We start from the raw sequence: 20,745 nt of genomic DNA on the forward strand, positions 1-20,745 counted from the left end.
GGGACCCCACAGTTCCAGATTTTTGGGGTTTAGACAGGATCCCATCCATATCCACCATCTGTTTTCTTCCTTGCAGATAAGATCTGACCCCAATTTTCACTGCTAAATTGTTAAAGCCCATGGTTCTTAGTTTGATGAACAGAATCTCACGATCCACTGTATCGAACGCCTTTTGGAGATCTAACATAACCGTACGACAAAATGTCCCCCCATCTACTGCCTTCCTTATGTGGTCAGTCAGATATAGTAGGCGGGTGTCAGTGGAATGGGATTTCCTGAAGCCAGATTGGAGCTCATATAATAGGTTATGTAAGGAAATATAACTGTCAATCTGCTTTAACCTTGATCTTTGATAAAGCACACAGGATTGAGACAGGACGATAGTTTCCATGATCTAACTAATTCCATTTTATATATATATATATATATATAATATATATAAATATATATATATATAAAGGAATGACCCTTGCAAGTTTTAGTTGACTGGGAAAACAATAGACAGATTCAGATTCAGATAGTTCAATAGACAGATTCACAATGTGGGTTACACAGGGGGGTGATAATTACCACAGCATCCCTTAGAAATCTTGCAGGAATGTTGTCAAGGCCCGTTGCTATGGAACAGTCAAGTTCTTTCAGCCTCTCTAGCACAGTTCGACTCAGACACCTTTTCAAATTAAAAATCATCTACTCGAATCCCCTGCTGTTGAGTGAAACTGCTGGACTTGACCCTCCCCCCCCATAGCAACCTGATTGACTAGGTAACTTGCTAACTAATGTATTAGCTATAGTTGTAAAAAAAATAGCTATTCAGACTGTCTTGTCTGATGTAACCTTTCCTCCAATGTCCAAGCTGAGACTGAGAGCTTTGGTCTTTAATCTGTTACTGTTACCTAACAGCATCAGACACTTATATCATTTACACGGATCGTTCCTATGTTCAACTGTTTTGTCATTAAAATATACTTTCTAAAATATGCCTTCTGTATCATCCTGTTGACCTAATTTCTTAATTTCTTATAGTCTATAAAGATATCACCTGTCCTGGATTTCCTAAACTCCAGAAAGCGTTAATTTCTACGCTTAATTGCCTTTCAAATGTTATCATTTATCCGTGGTTCAGTTATTTTCTTAATTCTGACCTGTTTCACTGGAGCCTGCTTATCTACAACATGTAAAAAAAACAATGATTTAAAATGGCCCCAGGCCCCAGTCCCCAGGCCCCAGTCCCCAGGCCCCAGTCCCCAGTCCCCAGTCCCCAGGCCCCAGGCCCCAGGCCCCAGGCCCCAGGCCCCAGTCCCCAGGCCCCAGTCCCCAGGCCCCAGGCCCCAGGCCCCAGTCCCCAGGCCCCAGGCCCCAGTCCCCAGGCCCCAGGCCCCAGTCCCCAGGCCCCAGGCCCCAGTCCCCAGGCCCCAGGCCCCAGGCCCCAGGCCCCAGGCATTCTCCACCTCATTGCATTTCAATACAGCAGACCAGTCTCATTTGCTCAAACAATTAACAAAAATATCTGCACTGTAATTCTTCATAGCCCTCGTTTTTTTTGTTGTCGAAGTTATGACAATTAAAAAACTGTTTTCTGAACCTTCCTACAATACTACAGAAAATGATGGAATGATCACTGAGCCCACAGTTTACAACCCCATTGTTTGATATCCTTGATCTATCTGACACCAACACAAAGGTCAATGATGGTTTGGGTAGAAGGACAGACCCTGGTGGGCTCATTAACCAGCTGGTATAAAGCTAATCGAGTACTTTTTAAGAGCTTTAAAAGTAGCATGGCCCTTTTAGAGCGTAACTATATTAATATCACCAGCAACAATAACCTCTGATTTATCCAAGTCTGTCCAGTTGGAATAAGTCTCTTCCAAAAACTCATAAAACTTGTACTGGTCTATAACACGTTCCAATTATAATAGGTTGACGTTTTGGTAGTAAAATGTCCAATCACACAGCTTCAATCTCATCATGGTTTAAATCGGAGCTATAGTTGAACCAAATATCTGATCTATAGTTTAACCCAATATCTGATCTATAGTTTAACCCAATATCTGATCTATAGTTTAACCCAATATCTGATCTATAGTTGAACCCAATATCTGATCTATAGTTTAACCCAATATCTGATCTATAGTTTAACCCAATGTCTGATCTATAGTTTAACCCAATGTCTGATCTATAGTTTAACCCAATGTCTGATCTATAGTTGAACCCAATATCTGATCTATAGTTTAACCCAATATCTGATCTATAGTTTAACCCAATATCTGATCTATAGTTGAACCAAATATCTGATCTATAGTTGAACCAAATATCTGATCTATAGTTGAACCCAATATCTGATCTATAGTTGAACCCAATATCTGATCTATAGTTGAACCAAATATCTGATCTATAGTTTAACCCAATATCTGATCTATAGTTTAACCCAATATCTGATCTATAGTTGAACCAAATATCTGATCTATAGTTTAACCCAATATCTGATCTATAGTTTAACCCAATATCTGATCTATAGTTGAACCAAATATCTGATCTATAGTTTAACCCAATATCTGATCTATAGTTTAACCCAATATCTGATCTATAGTTTAACCCAATGTCTGATCTATAGTTTAACCCAATGTCTGATCTATAGTTGAACCCAATATCTGATCTATAGTTTAACCCAATATCTGATCTATAGTTTAACCCAATATCTGATCTATAGTTGAACCAAATATCTGATCTATAGTTGAACCAAATATCTGATCTATAGTTGAACCCAATATCTGATCTATAGTTGAACCCAATATCTGATCTATAGTTGAACCAAATATCTGATCTATAGTTTAACCCAATATCTGATCTATAGTTTAACCCAATATCTGATCTATAGTTGAACCAAATATCTGATCTATAGTTTAACCCAATATCTGATCTATAGTTTAACCCAATATCTGATCTATAGTTGAACCAAATATCTGATCTATAGTTTAACCCAATATCTGATCTATAGTTTAACCCAATATCTGATCTATAGTTGAACCCAATATCTGATCTATAGTTTAACCCAATATCTGATCTATAGTTTAACCCAATATCTGATCTATAGTTTAACCCAATGTCTGATCTATAGTTGAACCAAATATCTGATCTATAGTTTAACCCAATATCTGATCTATAGTTTAACCCAATATCTGATCTATAGTTTAACCCAATATCTGATCTATAGTTGAACCAAATATCTGATCTATAGTTTAACCCAATATCTGATCTATAGTTTAACCCAATATCTGATCTATAGTTGAACCAAATATCTGATCTATAGTTTAACCCAATATCTGATCTATAGTTTAACCCAATATCTGATCTATAGTTGAACCCAATATCTGATCTATAGTTTAACCCAATATCTGATCTATAGTTTAACCCAATATCTGATCTATAGTTTAACCCAATATCTGATCTATAGTTTAACCCAATATCTGATCTATAGTTTAACCCAATGTCTGATCTATAGTTGAACCAAATATCTGATCTATAGTTTAACCCAATATCTGATCTATAGTTTAACCCAATATCTGATCTATAGTTTAACCCAATATCTGATCTATAGTTGAACCAAATATCTGATCTATAGTTTAACCCAATATCTGATCTATAGTTGAACCCAATATCTGATCTATAGTTTAACCCAATATCTGATCTATAGTTTAACCCAATGTCTGATCTATAGTTGAACCCAATATCTGATCTATAGTTTAACCCAATGTCTGATCTATAGTTTAACCCAATATCTGATCTATAGTTTAACCCAATGTCTGATCTATAGTTTAACCCAATGTCTGATCTATAGTTTAACCCAATATCTGATCTATAGTTGAACCCAATGTCTGATCTATAGTTTAACCCAATGTCTGATCTATAGTTTAACCCAATATCTGATCTATAGTTGAACCCAATATCTGATCTATAGTTGAACCCAATATCTGATCTATAGTTTAAACCAATGTCTGATCTATAGTTGAACCCAATGTCTGATCTATAGTTGAACCCAATATCTGATCTATAGTTTAACCCAATATCTGATCTACAGTTTAACCCAATATCTGATCTATAGTTTAACCCAATATCTGATCTATAGTTGAACCAAATATCTGATCTATAGTTTAACCCAATATCTGATCTATAGTTTAACCCAATATCTGATCTATAGTTGAACCCAATATCTGATCTATAGTTGAACCCAATATCTGATCTATAGTTGAACCCAATATCTGATCTATAGTTGAACCCAATATCTGATCTATAGTTGAACCCAATATCTGATCTATAGTTGAACCCAATATCTGATCTATAGTTGAACCCAATATCTGATCTATAGTTGAACCCAATATCTGATCTATAGTTGAACCCAATATCTGATCTATAGTTGAACCCAATGTCTGATCTATAGTTGAACCCAATATCTGATCTATAGTTTAACCCAATATCTGATCTATAGTTTAACCCAATATCTGATCTATAGTTGAACCCAATATCTGATCTATAGTTGAACCCAATGTCTGATCTATAGTTGAACCCAATATCTGATCTATAGTTTAACCCAATATCTGATCTATAGTTTAACCCAATATCTGATCTATAGTTGAACCCAATGTCTGATCTATAGTTGAACCCAATATCTGATCTATAGTTGAACCCAATATCTGATCTATAGTTTAACCCAATATCTGATCTATAGTTGAACCCAATATCTGATCTATAGTTTAACCCAATATCTGATCTATAGTTGAACCCAATATCTGATCTATAGTTGAACCCAATGTCTGATCTATAGTTGAACCCAATATCTGATCTATAGTTGAACCCAATGTCTGATCTATAGTTGAACCCAATATCTGATCTATAGTTTAACCCAATATCTGATCTATAGTTTAACCCAATATCTGATCTATAGTTTAACCCAATATCTGATCTATAGTTGAACCCAATATCTGATCTATAGTTGAACCCAATGTCTGATCTATAGTTGAACCCAATATCTGATCTATAGTTGAACCCAATATCTGATCTATAGTTGAACCCAATATCTGATCTTATAAACTCCCATCGTCTTGGCGATTGAATTCTCTTCTGATTACTACATCATTTTCTACTTCAATCTCAAGCGTCTTATTGTCATCCAACCGTCCAACCATGTTTCCAACAGTTAAAACCAAGAGTAATTTGAAACGGCACAAAGAGGCTAGGTTTAAAAAAGCTCCTGACATTTCACCTGTGTAGGGCTTCTTCAGAGGAAGACACGAGGGGAAAGGAGAAAAATAACTAGTTGTTTTAGCCCTCTCCTACTCGGTGCAGCTCTCTGGCGTCTATGGGGACCATCATACTCAAGTGTAAAGACCTGAGGGAGATTCAGCTGGACATCCCTGGCATGGAGGAGTGCCTCAACATCACCAGATCATTACAACTGAGACCCACCGTACCCCACCGTACCGCACCATACCCCACCGTACCCCACCATACCGCACCATACTCCACCGTACCCCACTATACCCCACCATACCCCACCGTACCCCACCATACCCCACCGTACCCCACCATACCGCACCATACTCCACCGTACCCCACTATACCCCACTATACCCCACCGTACCCCACCATACCCCACCGTACCCCACCGTACCGCACCATACCCCACCTTACCCCACCATACCCCACCGTACCGCACCATACCCCACTCTCTCTCTGAGTGTTCACTCCCTTTCCTCTTGTCCTTTTTCTCTCTGAGTGTTCACTCCCTTTCCTCTTGTCCTTTTTCTCTCTGAGTGTTCACTCCCTTTCCTCTTGTCTTTGCACTCCTCTCCTTCCCTCTTTTGTCCTTTTTCTCTCTGAGTGTTCACTCCCTTTCCTCTTGTCTTTGCACTCCTCTCCTTCCCTCTCTTGTCCTTTTTCTCTCTTAGTGTTCACTCCCTTTCCTCTTGTCTTTGCACTCCTCTCCTTCCCTCTCTTGTCCTTTTTCTCTCTTAGTGTTCACTCCCTTTCCTCTTGTCTTTGCACTCCTCTCCTTCCCTCTCTTGTCCTTTTTCTCTCTGAGTGTTCACTCCCTTTCCTCTTGTCCTTTCTCTCTCTGAGTGTTCACTCCCTTTCCTCTTGTCCTTTCTCTCTCTGAGTGTTCACTCCCTTTCCTCTTGTCTTTGCACTCCTCTCCTTCCCTCTCTTGTCCTTTTTCTCTCTGAGTGTTCACTCCCTTTCCTCTTGTCCTTTCTCTCTCTGAGTGTTCACTCCCTTTCCTCTTGTCTTTGCACTCCTCTCCTTCCCTCTCTTGTGCTTTTCTCTCTGAGTGTTCACTCCCTTTCCTCTTGTCTTTGCACTCCTCTCCTTCCCTCTCTTGCCCCTTTTCTCTCTGAGTGTTCACTCCCTTTCATCTTGTCTTTGCACTCCTCTCCTTCCCTCTCTTGTCCTTTTTCTCTCTGAGTGTTCACTCCCTTTCCTCTTGTCCTTTTTCTCTCTGAGTGTTCACTCCCTTTCCTCTTGTCCTTTTTCTCTCTGAGTGTTCACTCTCTTTCTCCTCCTCCTTCTTCTTCTCCACTTCCTAACCATCTTTTTGTACGTTGTTTTCCCTCTTTGTCTCTTCCTCCATGTCTTCTCCCAGTATTTCACCACTCCGCCACAGTGTGTCCATTACATATCTTCACCGAGAGGGGGCAGTATAGTTCATGTGGAATGATAGAGCGATTGTCTGAAGCACAAGGGTTGTCTGAAGCGCAGCTCTGCGTTTTGAAACCACTGAATCAGATGAATGGACAAACCCAGTAAATTACGTCCAACATGACATCCTATTCTCTATTTAGTGCACTACCTATGACCAGAGCCTGTCAAATATGTTTTCACTCTGAGGCATAACATTAAAAAAAAATTTTTTTTTTTACAGAAATGTTCACAAACAACACCCAACCAACACCTCCATGTGTCCTGTTGTGTACCAGCTAGATCGCGAACGAGTCGGCGATAAGAGCCGGCTCTTGTAGGTGAACGTTGGGAACCTGCTCGCATTTCAGAAGAACCGAATCTATTTATAAAAATATTTTTTTAAAGGAAGATATTAATAAATGAATATAATTAAACCAATTCAACGAACAAATGGATGCTGTTTGACGAGAGAGCAACTGGGGATGCAGCACGAAAGAATCCCTAAGCAGATGCCATAATGAACGTCCGATCCTATTTGGAGGAGCCCCTCCTCCAAAGATCTGCAGCTCCTCAGAGCTGGTGGAAGAACAAGGCCTCTGTCTACCCACAGCTTACTAAAGTCATGACAGGGAGACTCTGCATAGTGGCCACATCCGTTCCCTCTGACAGGGTCTTCTCGAAAAACGGGACAAATAATTACTGTGAGAAGAAACCGCATCAGCCCCTCGAAAGTGAGGCAGCTTGCATAAGCCACGACGCCCCTAGACCTTCACAGAAGGCCGCAGGCTAAATGCTAGTCGCTCACTGTCACCTGAGTAGCCATGACGCCCCTAGACCTCCACAGAAGGCCACAGGCTAAATGCTAGTCAAGCACATTGACAGACAACTGTAAGCAACCACTAATCTCAGAGTTATTTTACTGCCGTTCAGACTCATACAAGACAGGACAGAGTAGATGACAATTAAACATCCTTTTCACAGGAAAGGGAATAATCCTAATTTCCTAATGTCAGATGTTCACTTTTTCTTATTTTCTCTTTTCTGATTTCCCTTTTAGTCCGATCGACATTAATTGGACGGGGTTATTAGCTGGGTCATAAGAGATCCAAATAAAGCCCATGTGACCAGGTTATGAAGCTCATGTGATTGGCTTAAGAAGCCCATGTGACCATGTTACGGTGCTCATATGATTGGCTTACTCATATGGGTTATTAGATATAACTGAATTACGATACTCATATGGGTTATCGGATATCACTGAATTACACACCACACATTCTCTCTCTAGCTGTGATGGTAGCGATCTTTGGCATGTTGACTCTACCTGGCCCCTCCAAAGTGTCCTGCATGGCTGGCTTATTATAGGAGTTCTTGCACCCTAGGTATCCTCACTCACTGTCACCTGAGTGGCCATGACGCCCCTAGACCTCCACAGAAGGCCACAGGCTAAATGCTAGTCAAGCACATTGACAGACAACTGTAAGCAACCACTAATCTCAGAGTTATTTTACTGCCATTCAGCCTCATACAAGACAGGACAGAGTAGATGACAATTAAACATCCTTTTCACAGGAAAGGGAATAATCCTAATTTCCTAATGTCAGATGTTCACTTTTTCTTATTTTCTCTTTCTCTGATTTCCCTTTTAGTCCGATCGACATTAATTGGACGGGGTTATTAGCTGGGTCATAAGAGATCCAAATATAGTAAAATAGAGTAAAATAGAGTAAAATAGAGTAAAATAGTGTAAAATAGAGTAAAATAGTGTAAAATAGAGTAAAATATAGTAAAATAGTGTAAAATAGTGTAAAATAGAGTAAAATAGTGTAAAATAGAGTAAAATAGTGTAAAATAGAGTAAAATAGTGTAAAATATAGTGTAAAATAGAGTAAAATAGTGTAAAATAGAGTAAAATAGTGTAAAATAGAGTAAAATAGTGTAAAATAGTGTAAAAATAGTGTAAAAAATAGTAAAATATTGTAAAATAGAGTAAAATGTTGTAAAATAGAGTAAAATATAGTAAAATTGTGTAAAATAGAGTAAAATAGTGTAAAATAGAGTCAAATCTATGGAATGATTTGTTTTAACACGTCCGGTTGTTCTACCATCAGAGTCTCTGAAGGAGTCAGAACTCTCGCAGATCCCGTGTCTACAATTCTGGAACAAAATGGACCCTCATTTTCAATGACAAATGAAAAAGAGACTCTCTTGTTAGCGAAATATGACAGCTACTTAGTGCCGGATTAAATATTTATTGGAAAAATGTGCCATCTGAAGTGGCCAGCTACTGTACCTCCTTATTGTATGGTACGTTCCATCCACACCGTATCCCCCTAAAGACCCACTAAAACAGGAACCAGAAGAGATATTCCAGTGGTGGTTGGTGTCATTTAATATTTGGGAGGACGTTTATATTTATTTACGAGCATGGCCTTATTTCTATTACAGCATATTGGGATGACTGTCATTCATATTCACCCTGTTCAATGTAACAGTGATGTGTTTAGGTTACTGTCATTCATATTCACCCAGTTCAATGTAACATCAATAGGGTTTAGGTTACTGTCATTCATATTCACCCAGTTCAATGTAACAGTGACAGGTTTAGGTTACTGTCATTCATATTCACCCAGTTCAATGTAACAGTGACAGGTTTAGGTTACTGTCATTCATATTCACCCAGTTCAATGTAACAGTGACAGGTTTAGGTTACTGTCATTCATATTCACCCAGTTCAATGTAACAGTGATAGGTTTAGGTTACTGTCATTCACCCAGTTCAATGTAACAGTGACAGGTTTAGGTTACTGTCATTCATATTCACCCAGTTCAATGTAACAGTGACAGGTTTAGGTTACTGTCATTCATATTCACCCAGTTCAATGTAACAGTGACAGGTTTAGGTTACTGTCATTCATATTCACCCAGTTCAATGTAACAGTGACAGGTTTAGGTTACTGTCGTTCATATTCACCCAGTTCAATGTAACAGTGACAGGTTTAGGTTACTGTCATTCACCCAGTTCAATGTAACAGTGACAGGTTTAGGTTACTGTCATTCACCCAGTTCAATGTAACAGTGACAGGTTTAGGTTACTGTCATTCACCCAGTTCAATGTAACAGTGACAGGTTTAGGTTACTGTCATTCATATTCACCCAGTTCAATGTAACAGTGACAGGTTTAGGTTACTGTCATTCATATTCACCCAGTTCAATGTAACAGTGACAGGTTTAGGTTACTGTCATTCATATTCACCCAGTTCAATGTAACAGTGACAGGTTTAGGTTACTGTCATTCACCCAGTTCAATGTAACAGTGACAGGTTTAGGTTACTGTCATTCATATTCACCCAGTTCAATGTAACAGTGACAGGTTTAGGTTACTGTCATTCATATTCACCCAGTTCAATGTAACAGTGACAGGTTTAGGTTACTGTCATTCACCCAGTTCAATGTAACAGTGACAGGTTTAGGTTACTGTCATTCATATTCACCCAGTTCAATGTAACAGTGACAGGTTTAGGTTACTGTCATTCATATTCACCCAGTTCAATGTAACAGTGACGGGTTTAGGTTACTGTCATTCATATTCACCCAGTTCAATGTAACAGTGATGGGTTTAGGTTACTGTCATTCATATTCACCCAGTTCAATGTAACAGTGACAGGTTTAGGTTACTGTCATTCATATTCACCCAGTTCAATGTAACAGTGATAGGTTTAGGTTACTGTCATTCATATTCACCCAGTTCAATGTAACAGCGACAGGTTTAGGTTACTGTCATTCATATTCCATTCACCCAGTGCAATGCTTCTTCTCCTTATTTGTTTTAGAAATTCATTTGTTCAACTATTGTCTTTCTCTCAGTGTCAACTACTCACCACATTTTATACACTTCAGTTCTAGGTAGCTGTAGCTTATGCTTTCAGTACTAGATTAATTATCTGATCCTTTGATTGGGTGGACAACATGTCTGTTCATGCTGCAAGAGCTCTGATAGATTGGAGGACATCCTCCGGAAGTTGTCATAATTACTGTGTAAGTCTATGGAAGGGGATGAGAACCATGAGTCTCCTACGTTTTGTATTGAAGTCATTGTACCCAGAGGAGGACTGAAGCTAGCTGTCCTCCGGCTACACCATGGTTCTACCCTACAGAGTGCTGTAGAGTCTGTCTGTCTGTCTGTCTGTCTGTCTGTCTGTCTGTCTGTCTGTCACTGTCTCTCCTTCTGTCTCTCATGCTGTCTCTCTGTCTCTCTGTCTGTCTGTCTCTCACTCTGTCCCTAGCCTAGTGGTTAAAGCGTTGGACTAGTAACCAAAAGGTTGCAAGATCGAATCCCCGAGCTGACAAGGTACAAATCTGTCGTTCTGCCCCTGAACAAGGCAGTTAAGCCACTGTTCCTAGGCTGTCATTGAAAATAAGAATTTGTTCTTAACTGACCTGCCTAGTTAAATAAAGGTAAAATAAAAAATCTATCTGCCTCTCTTGCTCTCTCTCTCTATGTATGTTTCTCTCTCTGTCTTTGTCTCTCTCAAAGAGTACAACAAAAACACTGCAGATTAAAGTACACAACCTCAGGAGAAAGATGAAAACGGAGGACCCCTCTACTGCAGACACCATAGAGGAGAGAGACAGTGGAGTGGTAACCAGTGGTAACCAGTGGGTAAACACTGATCACCATTCATAGCGGCTACACTATGTCCTTGTCCAGAAACAACCTCAAGATAAAACATTCATAGCGGCTACACTATGTCCTTGTCCAGAAACAACCTCAAGATAAAACATTCATAGCGGCTACACTATGTCCTTGTCCAGAAACAACCTCAAGATAAAACATTCATAGCGGCTACACTATGTCCTTGTCCAGAAATAACCTCAAGATAAAACATTCATAGCGGCTACACTATGTCCTTGTCCAGAAACACCCTCAAGATAAAACATTCATAGCGGCTACACTATGTCCTTGTCCAGAAACAACCTCAAGACAAAACATTCATAGCGGCTACACTATGTCCTTGTCCAGAAATAACCTCAAGATAAAACATTCATAGCGGCTACACTATGTCCTTGTCCAGAAACAACCTCAAGATAAAACATTTCTGGACAGGGAGGAGAGAGAGAGGGAGACGAAGAAACAAGAGTTTCTCTAAAACCCACCGCCCCTCCTCCAGCCAGTCTGCATACATCTATATGTATAGATACAGGTAAATACCAACAAATAAAGGAAACACCAACAGAGTCTTAATAAACCGCCACGAGCCAGAACAGCTTCAAAGCACCTTGGATTCTACAAGTGTCTGGAACTCTATTGGAGGGACGAGACACCATTCTTCCCTGAGAAATTCTGTCATTTGGTGGTGGAAAACGCTGTCTCAGGCGCTGTCAGCGTCGTGTGTGTATAGGTGGCAGGGAAGTCAGGCGCAGGAGAGTCAAAATGGAGTGTAAAATGGAGTCTTTTAATAAATGTCCACGGAACATGCTCCATAACACTAAACAGTACAGACATGATCAAACATGGGTATGAGGACCCGTCGCGCACCAACACAACAACAAACATGGGTATGAGGACCCGTCGCGCACCAACACAACAACAAACATGGGTATGAGGACCCGTCGCGCACCAACACAACAACAAACATGGGTATGAGGACCCGTCGCGCACCAACACAACAAATAAACAACACTGACAATAAAACCATCTTTGTATTCCTCATTTACTCAAGTGTTTCCATTATTTTAGTAGTATAGTACCTATATGTTTCTCATGCTATAAGCCCAGTCACCTGCCTGTACAGCCAGCAGCTACCAAACCTGTGTAACCTTAGTAACCCCACCAGCCCACATGTTAAAAATAATAATAGACACACACACAAACACACACACACAAACACACCTAAAACAGATTATGAATGAGGTTCTTATTGCTGGATGTAAAGGAGACTCTATGGGCACTAGCCTGAGTAACCATGGCAACACGTGCCAGTAGCTGCGTTATGTACACACACTGACTGAACGAAATTTTAGTAAACACACAAACACACACACACATATACCATCACAAACACACACACACAAACACACACACACATATACCATCACAAACACACACACACACACACACACACACAAACACACACAAACACACACACACAAACACACACACAAACACACACACACAAACACACACACACACACACACAAACACACACACACAACACACACACACACACACACACACAAACACACACACACACACAGTGATCCAAAAACTAGTAGCAATGGTCACACACTGACCACTTTGCAATGTAGATTTAGTTGTGAACAAAATGTTTAATATAATTTATGAAATCATTGCGATGTCGATTACACTAACTTATGATTTATTACATTACAAAAATCGGGAGAATTGAAGAATTAAATGTTGATACATATAAAACATAATTATCTCTGTTGAAATAAAAAAAACTCTGTATCTCCAAAACGAAAACTACCATTTAACTATTAACGAAGGTAGAATTAAGAAACTTCAGAATAAAAGAATAAAAAAAGAAAAGAATCAGAAACTATTTTGAATAAAATGTTATTGGCCTATATGAGAGTCATGAAATGTCCAGAGCCTATTGAATTACTTCGTTCAATACATGTTTGTTTTTTAATTAAAGACAAAAAATTGCGTTATGTGGTTATGTTTTTATTTTTGCTGACCTTCTAGGCAGAGTTCCTCTGTCCAGTCTCAACGTCAACAGTGAAGAGGCGACTCCTGGATGCTGACCTTCTAGGCAGAGTTCCTCTGTCCAGTCTCAACGTCAACAGTGAAGAGGCGACTCCTGGATGCTGGCCTTCTAGGCAGAGTTCCTCTGTCCAGTCTCAACGTCAACAGTGAAGAGGAGACTCCGGGATGCTGACCTTCTAGGCAGAGTTCCTCTGTCCAGTCTCAACGTCAACAGTGAAGAGGCGACTCCGGGATGCTGGCCTTCTAGGCAGAGTTCCTCTGTCCAGTCTCAACGTCAACAGTGAAGAGGCGACTCCGGGATGCTGGCCTTCTAGGCAGAGTTCCTCTGTCCAGTCTCAACGTCAACAGTGAAGAGGTGACTCCGGGATGCTGGCCTTCTAGGCAGAGTTCCTCTGTCCAGTCTCAACGTCAACAGTGAAGAGGAGACTCCGGGATGCTGGCCTTCTAGGCAGAGTTCCTCTGTCCAGTCTCAACGTCAACAGTGAAGAGGCGACTCAGGGATGCTGGCCTTCTAGGCAGAGTTCCTCTGTCCAGTCTCAACGTCAACAGTGAAGAGGCGACTCCGGGATGCTGGCCTTCTAGGCAGAGTTCCTCTGTCCAGTCTCAACGTCAACAGTGAAGAGGAGACTCCGGGATGCTGGCCTTCTAGGCAGAGTTCCTCTGTCCAGTCTCAACGTCAACAGTGAAGAGGCGACTCCAGGATGCTGGCCTTCTAGGCAGAGTTCCTCTGTCCAGTCTCAACGTCAACAGTGAAGAGGCGACTCCGGGATGCTGGCCTTCTAGGCAGAGTTCCTCTGTCCAGTCTCAACGTCAACAGTGAAGAGGCGACTCTGGGATGCTGGCCTTCTAGGCAGAGTTCCTCTGTCCAGTCTCAACGTCAACAGTGAAGAGGCGACTGAGATGCTGGCCTTCTAGGCAGAGTTCCTCTGTCCAGTGTCTCTGTTCTTTTGCCCATCTTAATCTTTTCTTTTTATTGGCCAGTCTGAGAGATGGCTCTTTCTTTGCAACTCTGCCTAGAAGGCCATTGTCCCTGAGTCGCCTCTTCACTGTTGACGTTGAGACTGGTGTTTTGCGGCTACAATTTAATGAAGCTGCCAATTGAGGACTTATGAGGCGTCTGTTTCTCAAAATAGACACTTTAATGTGCTTGTCCTCTTGCTCTGTTGTGCACCGGGGCCTCCCACTCCTTTCTATTTTGGATAGAGACAGTTTGCGCTGTCTTGTGAAGGAAGTTGTACACAGCGTTGTATGAGATCTTCAGTTTCTTGGCAATTTCTCACATGGGAATAGTCTTCATTTCTCAGAACAAGAATAGACTGACGAGGTTCAGAAGAAAGTTCTTTGTTTCTGGCCATTTTGAGCCTGTAATCGAACCCACAAATGCTGATGCTCCAGATACTCAACTAGTCTGAAGGAGGCCAGTTTAATTGCTTCTTTAATCAGAACCACAGTTTTCAGCTGTGCTAATGTAATTGCAAAATTGTTTTCTAATGATCAATTAGCCTTTTAAAATGATAAACTTGTATTAGCTAACACAACGTGCCATTGGAACACAGGAGTGATGGTTGCTGATAATGGGCCTCTGTACGCCTATGTAGATATTCCATTTAAAAAATCTGCCGTTTTCCAGCTACAATAGTCATTTACAACATTTACAATGTCTACACTGTATTTCTGATCAACTTGATGTTATTTTAATCTACAAAAAATGTGCTTTATTTTTTCAATACAAGGACATTTCTAAATGACCCCAAACTTTTGAACGGTAGTGTATATGTATATGGAATTACTGGTCACTTACATAATGTTTACAAACTGCTTTACTCATCTCATATGTATATACTGTTATTCTATTCTACTGTGTTTTAGTCAATGCCACTCTGACATTGATCAATCTAATATTAATATATTTTAATTCCGTTCTTTTACGTTTAGATTTGTTTGTATTGTTGTGTATTGTTAGATATTACTGAGCTGTTGGAGCTAGGAACAAAAACATTTTGCTACACCCTCAATAACATCGGCTAAATTTGTGAATGAGACGCATAAGATTTTATTTTATTTTCGTAGGGGATAGAGTTGACCCCTGATGACGGACGGGACGGGGGTGCACCTGTCAACCAATCAAGGTCAGCTGAGTGATGATCCTGCCCTCTGGTCACTTCCTGTTGGCCCTGCCCACTGGTCACTTCCTGTTTGGCCCTGCCTTCTGGTCACTTCCTGTTGGCCCTGCCCACTGGTCACTTCCTGTTGGCCCTGCCCACTGGTCACATCCTGTTTGGCCCTGCTTTCTGGTCACTTCCTGTTTGGCCCTGCCCACTGGTCACTTCCTGTTTGGCCCTGCCCACTGGTCACTTCCTGTTTGGCCCTGCCTTCTGGTCATTTCCTGTTGGCCCTGCCCACTGGTCACTTCCTGTTGGCCCTGCCCACTGGTCACATCCTGTTTGGCCCTGCTTTCTGGTCACTTCCTGTTTGGCCCTGCCCACTGGTCACTTCCTGTTTGGCCCTGCCTTCTGGTCACTTCCTGTTTGGCCCTGCCTTCTGGTCACTTCCTGTTGGCCCTGCCCACTGGTCACTTCCTGTTTGGCCCTGCCTTCTGGTCACTTCCTGTTTGGCCCTGCACACTGGTCACTTCCTGTTTGGCCCTGCCTTCTGGTCACTTCTTGTTTGGTCCTGCCCACTGGTCACTTCCTGTTTGGCCCTGCCTTCTGGTCACTTCCTGTTTGGCCCTGCCTTCTGGTCACTTCCTGTTTGGCCCTGCCCACTGGTCATTTCCTGTTTGGCCCTGCCTTCTGGTCACTTCCTGTTTGGCCCTGCCCACTGGTCATTTCCTGTTTGGCCCTGCCTTCTGGACGCTCCCTGTTTGGCCCTGCCCACTGGTCATTTCCTGTTTGGCCCTGCCTTCTGGACGCTCCCTGTTTGGCCCTGCCCACTGGTCACTTCCTGTTTGGCCCTGCCCACTGGTCATTTCCTGTTTGGCCCTGCCTTCTGGACGCTCCCTGTTTGGCCCTGCCTTCTGGACGCTCCTCTAATTCAAACACACCTCAAAGTCAAAACGAAAGTTCTCTCTGTAGGCCTAATAACAGGATGTAGATCTCTCTGTAGGCCTAATAACAGGATGTAGTTCTCTCTGTAGGCCTAATAACAGGATGTAGATCTCTCTGTAGGCCTAATAACAGGATGTAGTTCTCTCTGTAGGCCTAATAACAGGATGTAGATCTCTATGTAGGTCTAATAACAGGATGTAGATCTCTCTGTAGGCCTAAAAACAGGATGTAGATCTCTCTGTAGGCCTAATAACAGGATGTAGTTCTCTCTGTAGGTCTAATAACAGGATGTAGTTCTCTCTGTAGGCCTAATAACAGGATGTAGTTCTCTCTGTAGGCCTAATAACAGGATGTAGATCTCTCTGTAGGCCTAAAAACAGGATGTAGTTCTCTCTGTAGGCCTAATAACAGGATGTAGTTCTCTCTGTAGGTCTAATAACAGGATGTAGTTCTCTCTGTAGGCCTAATAACAGGATGTAGTTCTCTCTGTAGGCCTAATAACAGGATTTAGTTCTCTCTGTAGGCCTAATAACAGGATGTAGATCTCTCTGTAGGCCTAATAACAGGATGTAGTTCTCTCTGTAGGTCTAATAACAGGATGTAGTTCTCTCTGTAGGCCTAATAACAGGATTTAGTTCTCTCTGTAGGCCTAATAACAGGATGTAGATCTCTCTGTAGGCCTAATAACAGGATGTAGTTCTCTCTGTAGGCCTAATAACAGGATGTAGTTCTCTCTGTAGGCCTAATAACAGGATGTAGATCTCTCTGGAGGCCTAATAACAGGATGTAGTTCTCTCTGTAGGCCTAATAACAGGATGTAGATCTCTCTGTAGGCCTAAAAACAGGATGTGAATGGATTGGATGGTCAGACAGTAGTTATTACCAGGCTGCTGAACAGAAGGGACAGAACATGGTCAGACAGTAGTTATTACCAGGCTGCTGAACAGAAGGGACAGAATATGGTCAGACAGTAGTTATTACCAGGCTGCTGAACAGAAGGGACAGAACATGGTCAGACAGTAGTTATTACCAGGCTGCTGAACAGAAGGGACAGAACATGGTCAGACAGTAGTTATTACCAGGCTGCTGAACAGAAGGTACAGAACATGGTCAGACAGTAGTTATTACCAGGCTGCTGAACAGTGGGACAGAACATGGTCAGACAGTAGTTATTACCAGGCTGCTGAACAGAAGGGACAGAACATGGTCAGACAGTAGTTATTACCAGGCTGCTGAACAGAAGAGACAGAACATGGTCAGACAGTAGTTATTACCAGGCTGCTGAACAGAAGGGACAGAACATGGTCAGACAGTAGTTATTACCAGGCTGCTGAACAGTGGGACAGAACATGGTCAGACAGTAGTTATTACCAGGCTGCTGAACAGAAGGGACAGAACATGGTCAGACAGTAGTTATTACCAGGCTGCTGAACAGAAGGGACAGAACATGGTCAGACAGTAGTTATTACCAGGCTGCTGAACAGAAGGGACAGAACATGGTCAGACAGTAGTTATTACCAGGCTGCTGGACAGAAGGGACAGAACATGGTCAGACAGTAGTTATTACCAGGCTGCTGAACAGAAGGGACAGAACATGGTCAGACAGTAGTTATTACCAGGCTGCTGGACAGAAGGGACAGAACATGGTCAGACAGTAGTTATTACCAGGCTGCTGGACAGAAGGGACAGAACATGGTCAGACAGTAGTTATTACCAGGCTGCTGAACAGTGGGACAGAACATGGTCAGACAGTAGTTATTACCAGGCTGCTGGACAGAAGGGACAGAACATGGTCAGACAGTAGTTATTACCAGGCTGCTGAACAGTGGGACAGAACATGGTCAGACAGTAGTTATTACCAGGCTGCTGAACAGAAGGGACAGAACATGGTCAGACAGTAGACAACATTGACTTTGAATACAGTTACTCTATCTTTCCAGTGTTTTCCGTACTGCGTGTTGTATAGAGGATTATTTAGGTGTATTTGTATGCAGACTTCACAAAATACATTTACACGTAAAAGAACAATATTTTTATTTTATTTAACTAGGCAAGACAGTCAAGAACAAATTCTTAATTTTCAATGACAACCTAGGAACAGTGGGTTAACTGCCTTGTTCAGGGGCAGAACGACAGATTTTTGTGTGGTCTCTCTACACTCAGTGGCCAGTATATTAGGTACACCCATCTAGAACTGGGTTCAACCCCCCCCCTCCTTTTGCCCCTGTGGCTCAGTTAAGCATTTGCAATGCAAGGGATGGTTGTGGGTTCAATTCCCACCGGGGACCAGTAAGAAAATGTATGGGCTCACTACTGTAAGCCGCTCTGGATAAGAGTGTCTGCTAAATTACTAAAGTACAATAAAAAATGAACAGCCTGAATTCTTCAGCGCATAGAAACGTTGCTCAATTAGTATCAAGGGACATGACGTGTGTCAGGAAAACATTCCCCTCACCGTTACACCACCAGCCTGTACCGTTGACACCAGGCAGGACGGGTCCATGGACTCATGCTGTTTATGCCAAATACTGACGCAACAGGATCAGGCGATGGTGATGACGTGCCCACTGGAGCGGCTTCTTGTTTTGAACATCTTGGCCATGTTCTGTTATAATCTCCTGCTGGTCATCTATGAACATTAGAACATCTTGGCCATATTCTGTTATAATCTCCTGCTGGTCATCTATGAACATTAGAACATCTTGGCCATGTTCTGTTATAATCTCCACCCGGCACAGCCAGAAGAGGACTGGCCACCCCACATAGCCTGGTTCCTCTCTAGGTTTCTTCCTAGGTTTTGGCCTTTCTAGGGAGTTTTTCCTAGCCACCGTGCTTCTACACCTGCATTGCTTGCTGTTTGGGGTTTTAGGCTGGGTTTCTGTACAGCACTTTGAGATATCAGCTGATGTACGAAGGGCTATATAAATACATTTGATTTGATTTGATTTGTTTTTAGCTGAGAGGATTGGAACCCAGTGTGGTCCTCTGCTGCAATAGCCAATCAGTGACGAGGTCCGACAGGGTTGTGTGTTCCGAGACGCCGTTCTGCACACCACTGTTGTACTGTGCCGTTATTTGCCTGTTTGCAGCCGGGCCTGTTAGCTTGCACAATTCTTGTCCTTCTCCTTCGACCTCTCATCAACGAGCTGTTTTTCAACCACAGGACTGAATCTGACTGGATGTTTTGTGTTTGTCACACCATTCTCCCGGTAAACCCTAGACCCGTGAAAAGCCCACGAAGCCGGCCGTTTCTGAGTTAGCAATTTGACTTCCCAAATGTTTAGAGGGCTTTTAAAAAAATGTTTTTTTGACAATATTCACTTTTATTCAGTTTTCACTTCTGTCTCAACACACACACACACACACACACACACACACAACAACAATGCCTTTTTCTTGAACAAGAGGACACTGATAGACAATCACCTCCTACCTCAATTAGCCCAGCCTGGTCCCAGACCTGTCTGTGCTTTTGACTACTCCATTTTCCACAAGGAGAGCAGAAACAGACCCAATCAGCCCAGCCTGGTCCCAGACCTGTCTGTGCTTTTGACTACTCCATTTTCCACAAGGAGAGCAGAAACAGACCCAATTAGCCCAGCCTGGTCCCAGACCTGTCTGTGCTTTTGACTACTCCATTCTCCACAAGGAGAGCAGAAACAGACCCAATCAGCCTACGTCTGACTTCAGATGAGTTATAAATAGTCATTACTGTATAATAAAAGACCAATCAAGTTGCTTCAGGGCAATGAATCTCAAAGCCCACAAGGCATTGCTTTCCCTCAACCTTCTCCCACCTCCTCCCCTCTTCACCAAGACCTATTGCACATCTCCCTACTACTGTACCACTGGCACACAGTATTCAGGGGGGATGGACTTGGGGCTTCACGTGAGGCATGAAGCCACAAGTCGGCTGCCTCAGTCAATATGCCAGTGTGACAGAACACTGCATTGCTGGGAGGAGGCTCTCTCCAGTAGGTGGCTTCTGGTGGGAGTGGTCTCAGCTCTCCACTGGCACCAGCCACCTCTCCCAGCTAGCACTTAACGTTCTGAGAACCATTTATTTCTTAGAGCTCGGTGGGAAACGTGGTTGTCCTATGGTTATTTTGTACATAACCTTCCCACAACTTTCTGGGAATGGTGCAGGATAGTTGCTTTGGAACATTCTCAGCACATTTTAAGGAACTTGGTATTTTCTTGCTTTAACAGAACGTTTCCTAAAAGTTCAAACATGGTTACGTTTAGTTAAAATGTTGGTAATGTTTTAGGAACGTTCTCCAACTGGTTT

At 42.0% G+C, this 20,745-nt stretch overlaps 1 protein-coding gene across 1 annotated transcript; it reads left to right on the top strand.

The window, feature by feature from the left end:
- The first annotated feature begins 1,199 nt into the window (after positions 1-1,199).
- On the top strand, positions 1,200-5,737 carry LOC135568556 (uncharacterized). The gene is made up of 2 exons (XM_065015352.1): positions 1,200-1,426; positions 5,347-5,737. The coding sequence occupies exons 1-2, from the start codon at positions 1,200-1,202 to the stop codon at positions 5,735-5,737; spliced, it is 618 nt and encodes a 205-aa protein (XP_064871424.1).
- Positions 5,738-20,745: the final 15,008 nt, after the last annotated feature.

This window comes from Oncorhynchus nerka, unplaced genomic scaffold (assembly GCF_034236695.1).
Source record: "Oncorhynchus nerka isolate Pitt River unplaced genomic scaffold, Oner_Uvic_2.0 unplaced_scaffold_1490, whole genome shotgun sequence".
NCBI classification, from domain to species: Eukaryota; Metazoa; Chordata; class Actinopteri; order Salmoniformes; family Salmonidae; genus Oncorhynchus; species Oncorhynchus nerka.

Bases quoted from the DNA above. Each gene is read 5' to 3' on its own strand.
- LOC135568556 (XM_065015352.1), top strand. From the start codon at position 1,200: ATGGCCCCAGGCCCCAGTCCCCAGGCCCCAGTCCCCAGGCCCCAGTCC. The intron at 1,427-5,346 runs GCCCCAGGCCCC...TACTCGGTGCAG, and splicing joins CCCCAGGCCCCAGGCCCCAG to CTCTCTGGCGTCTATGGGGA.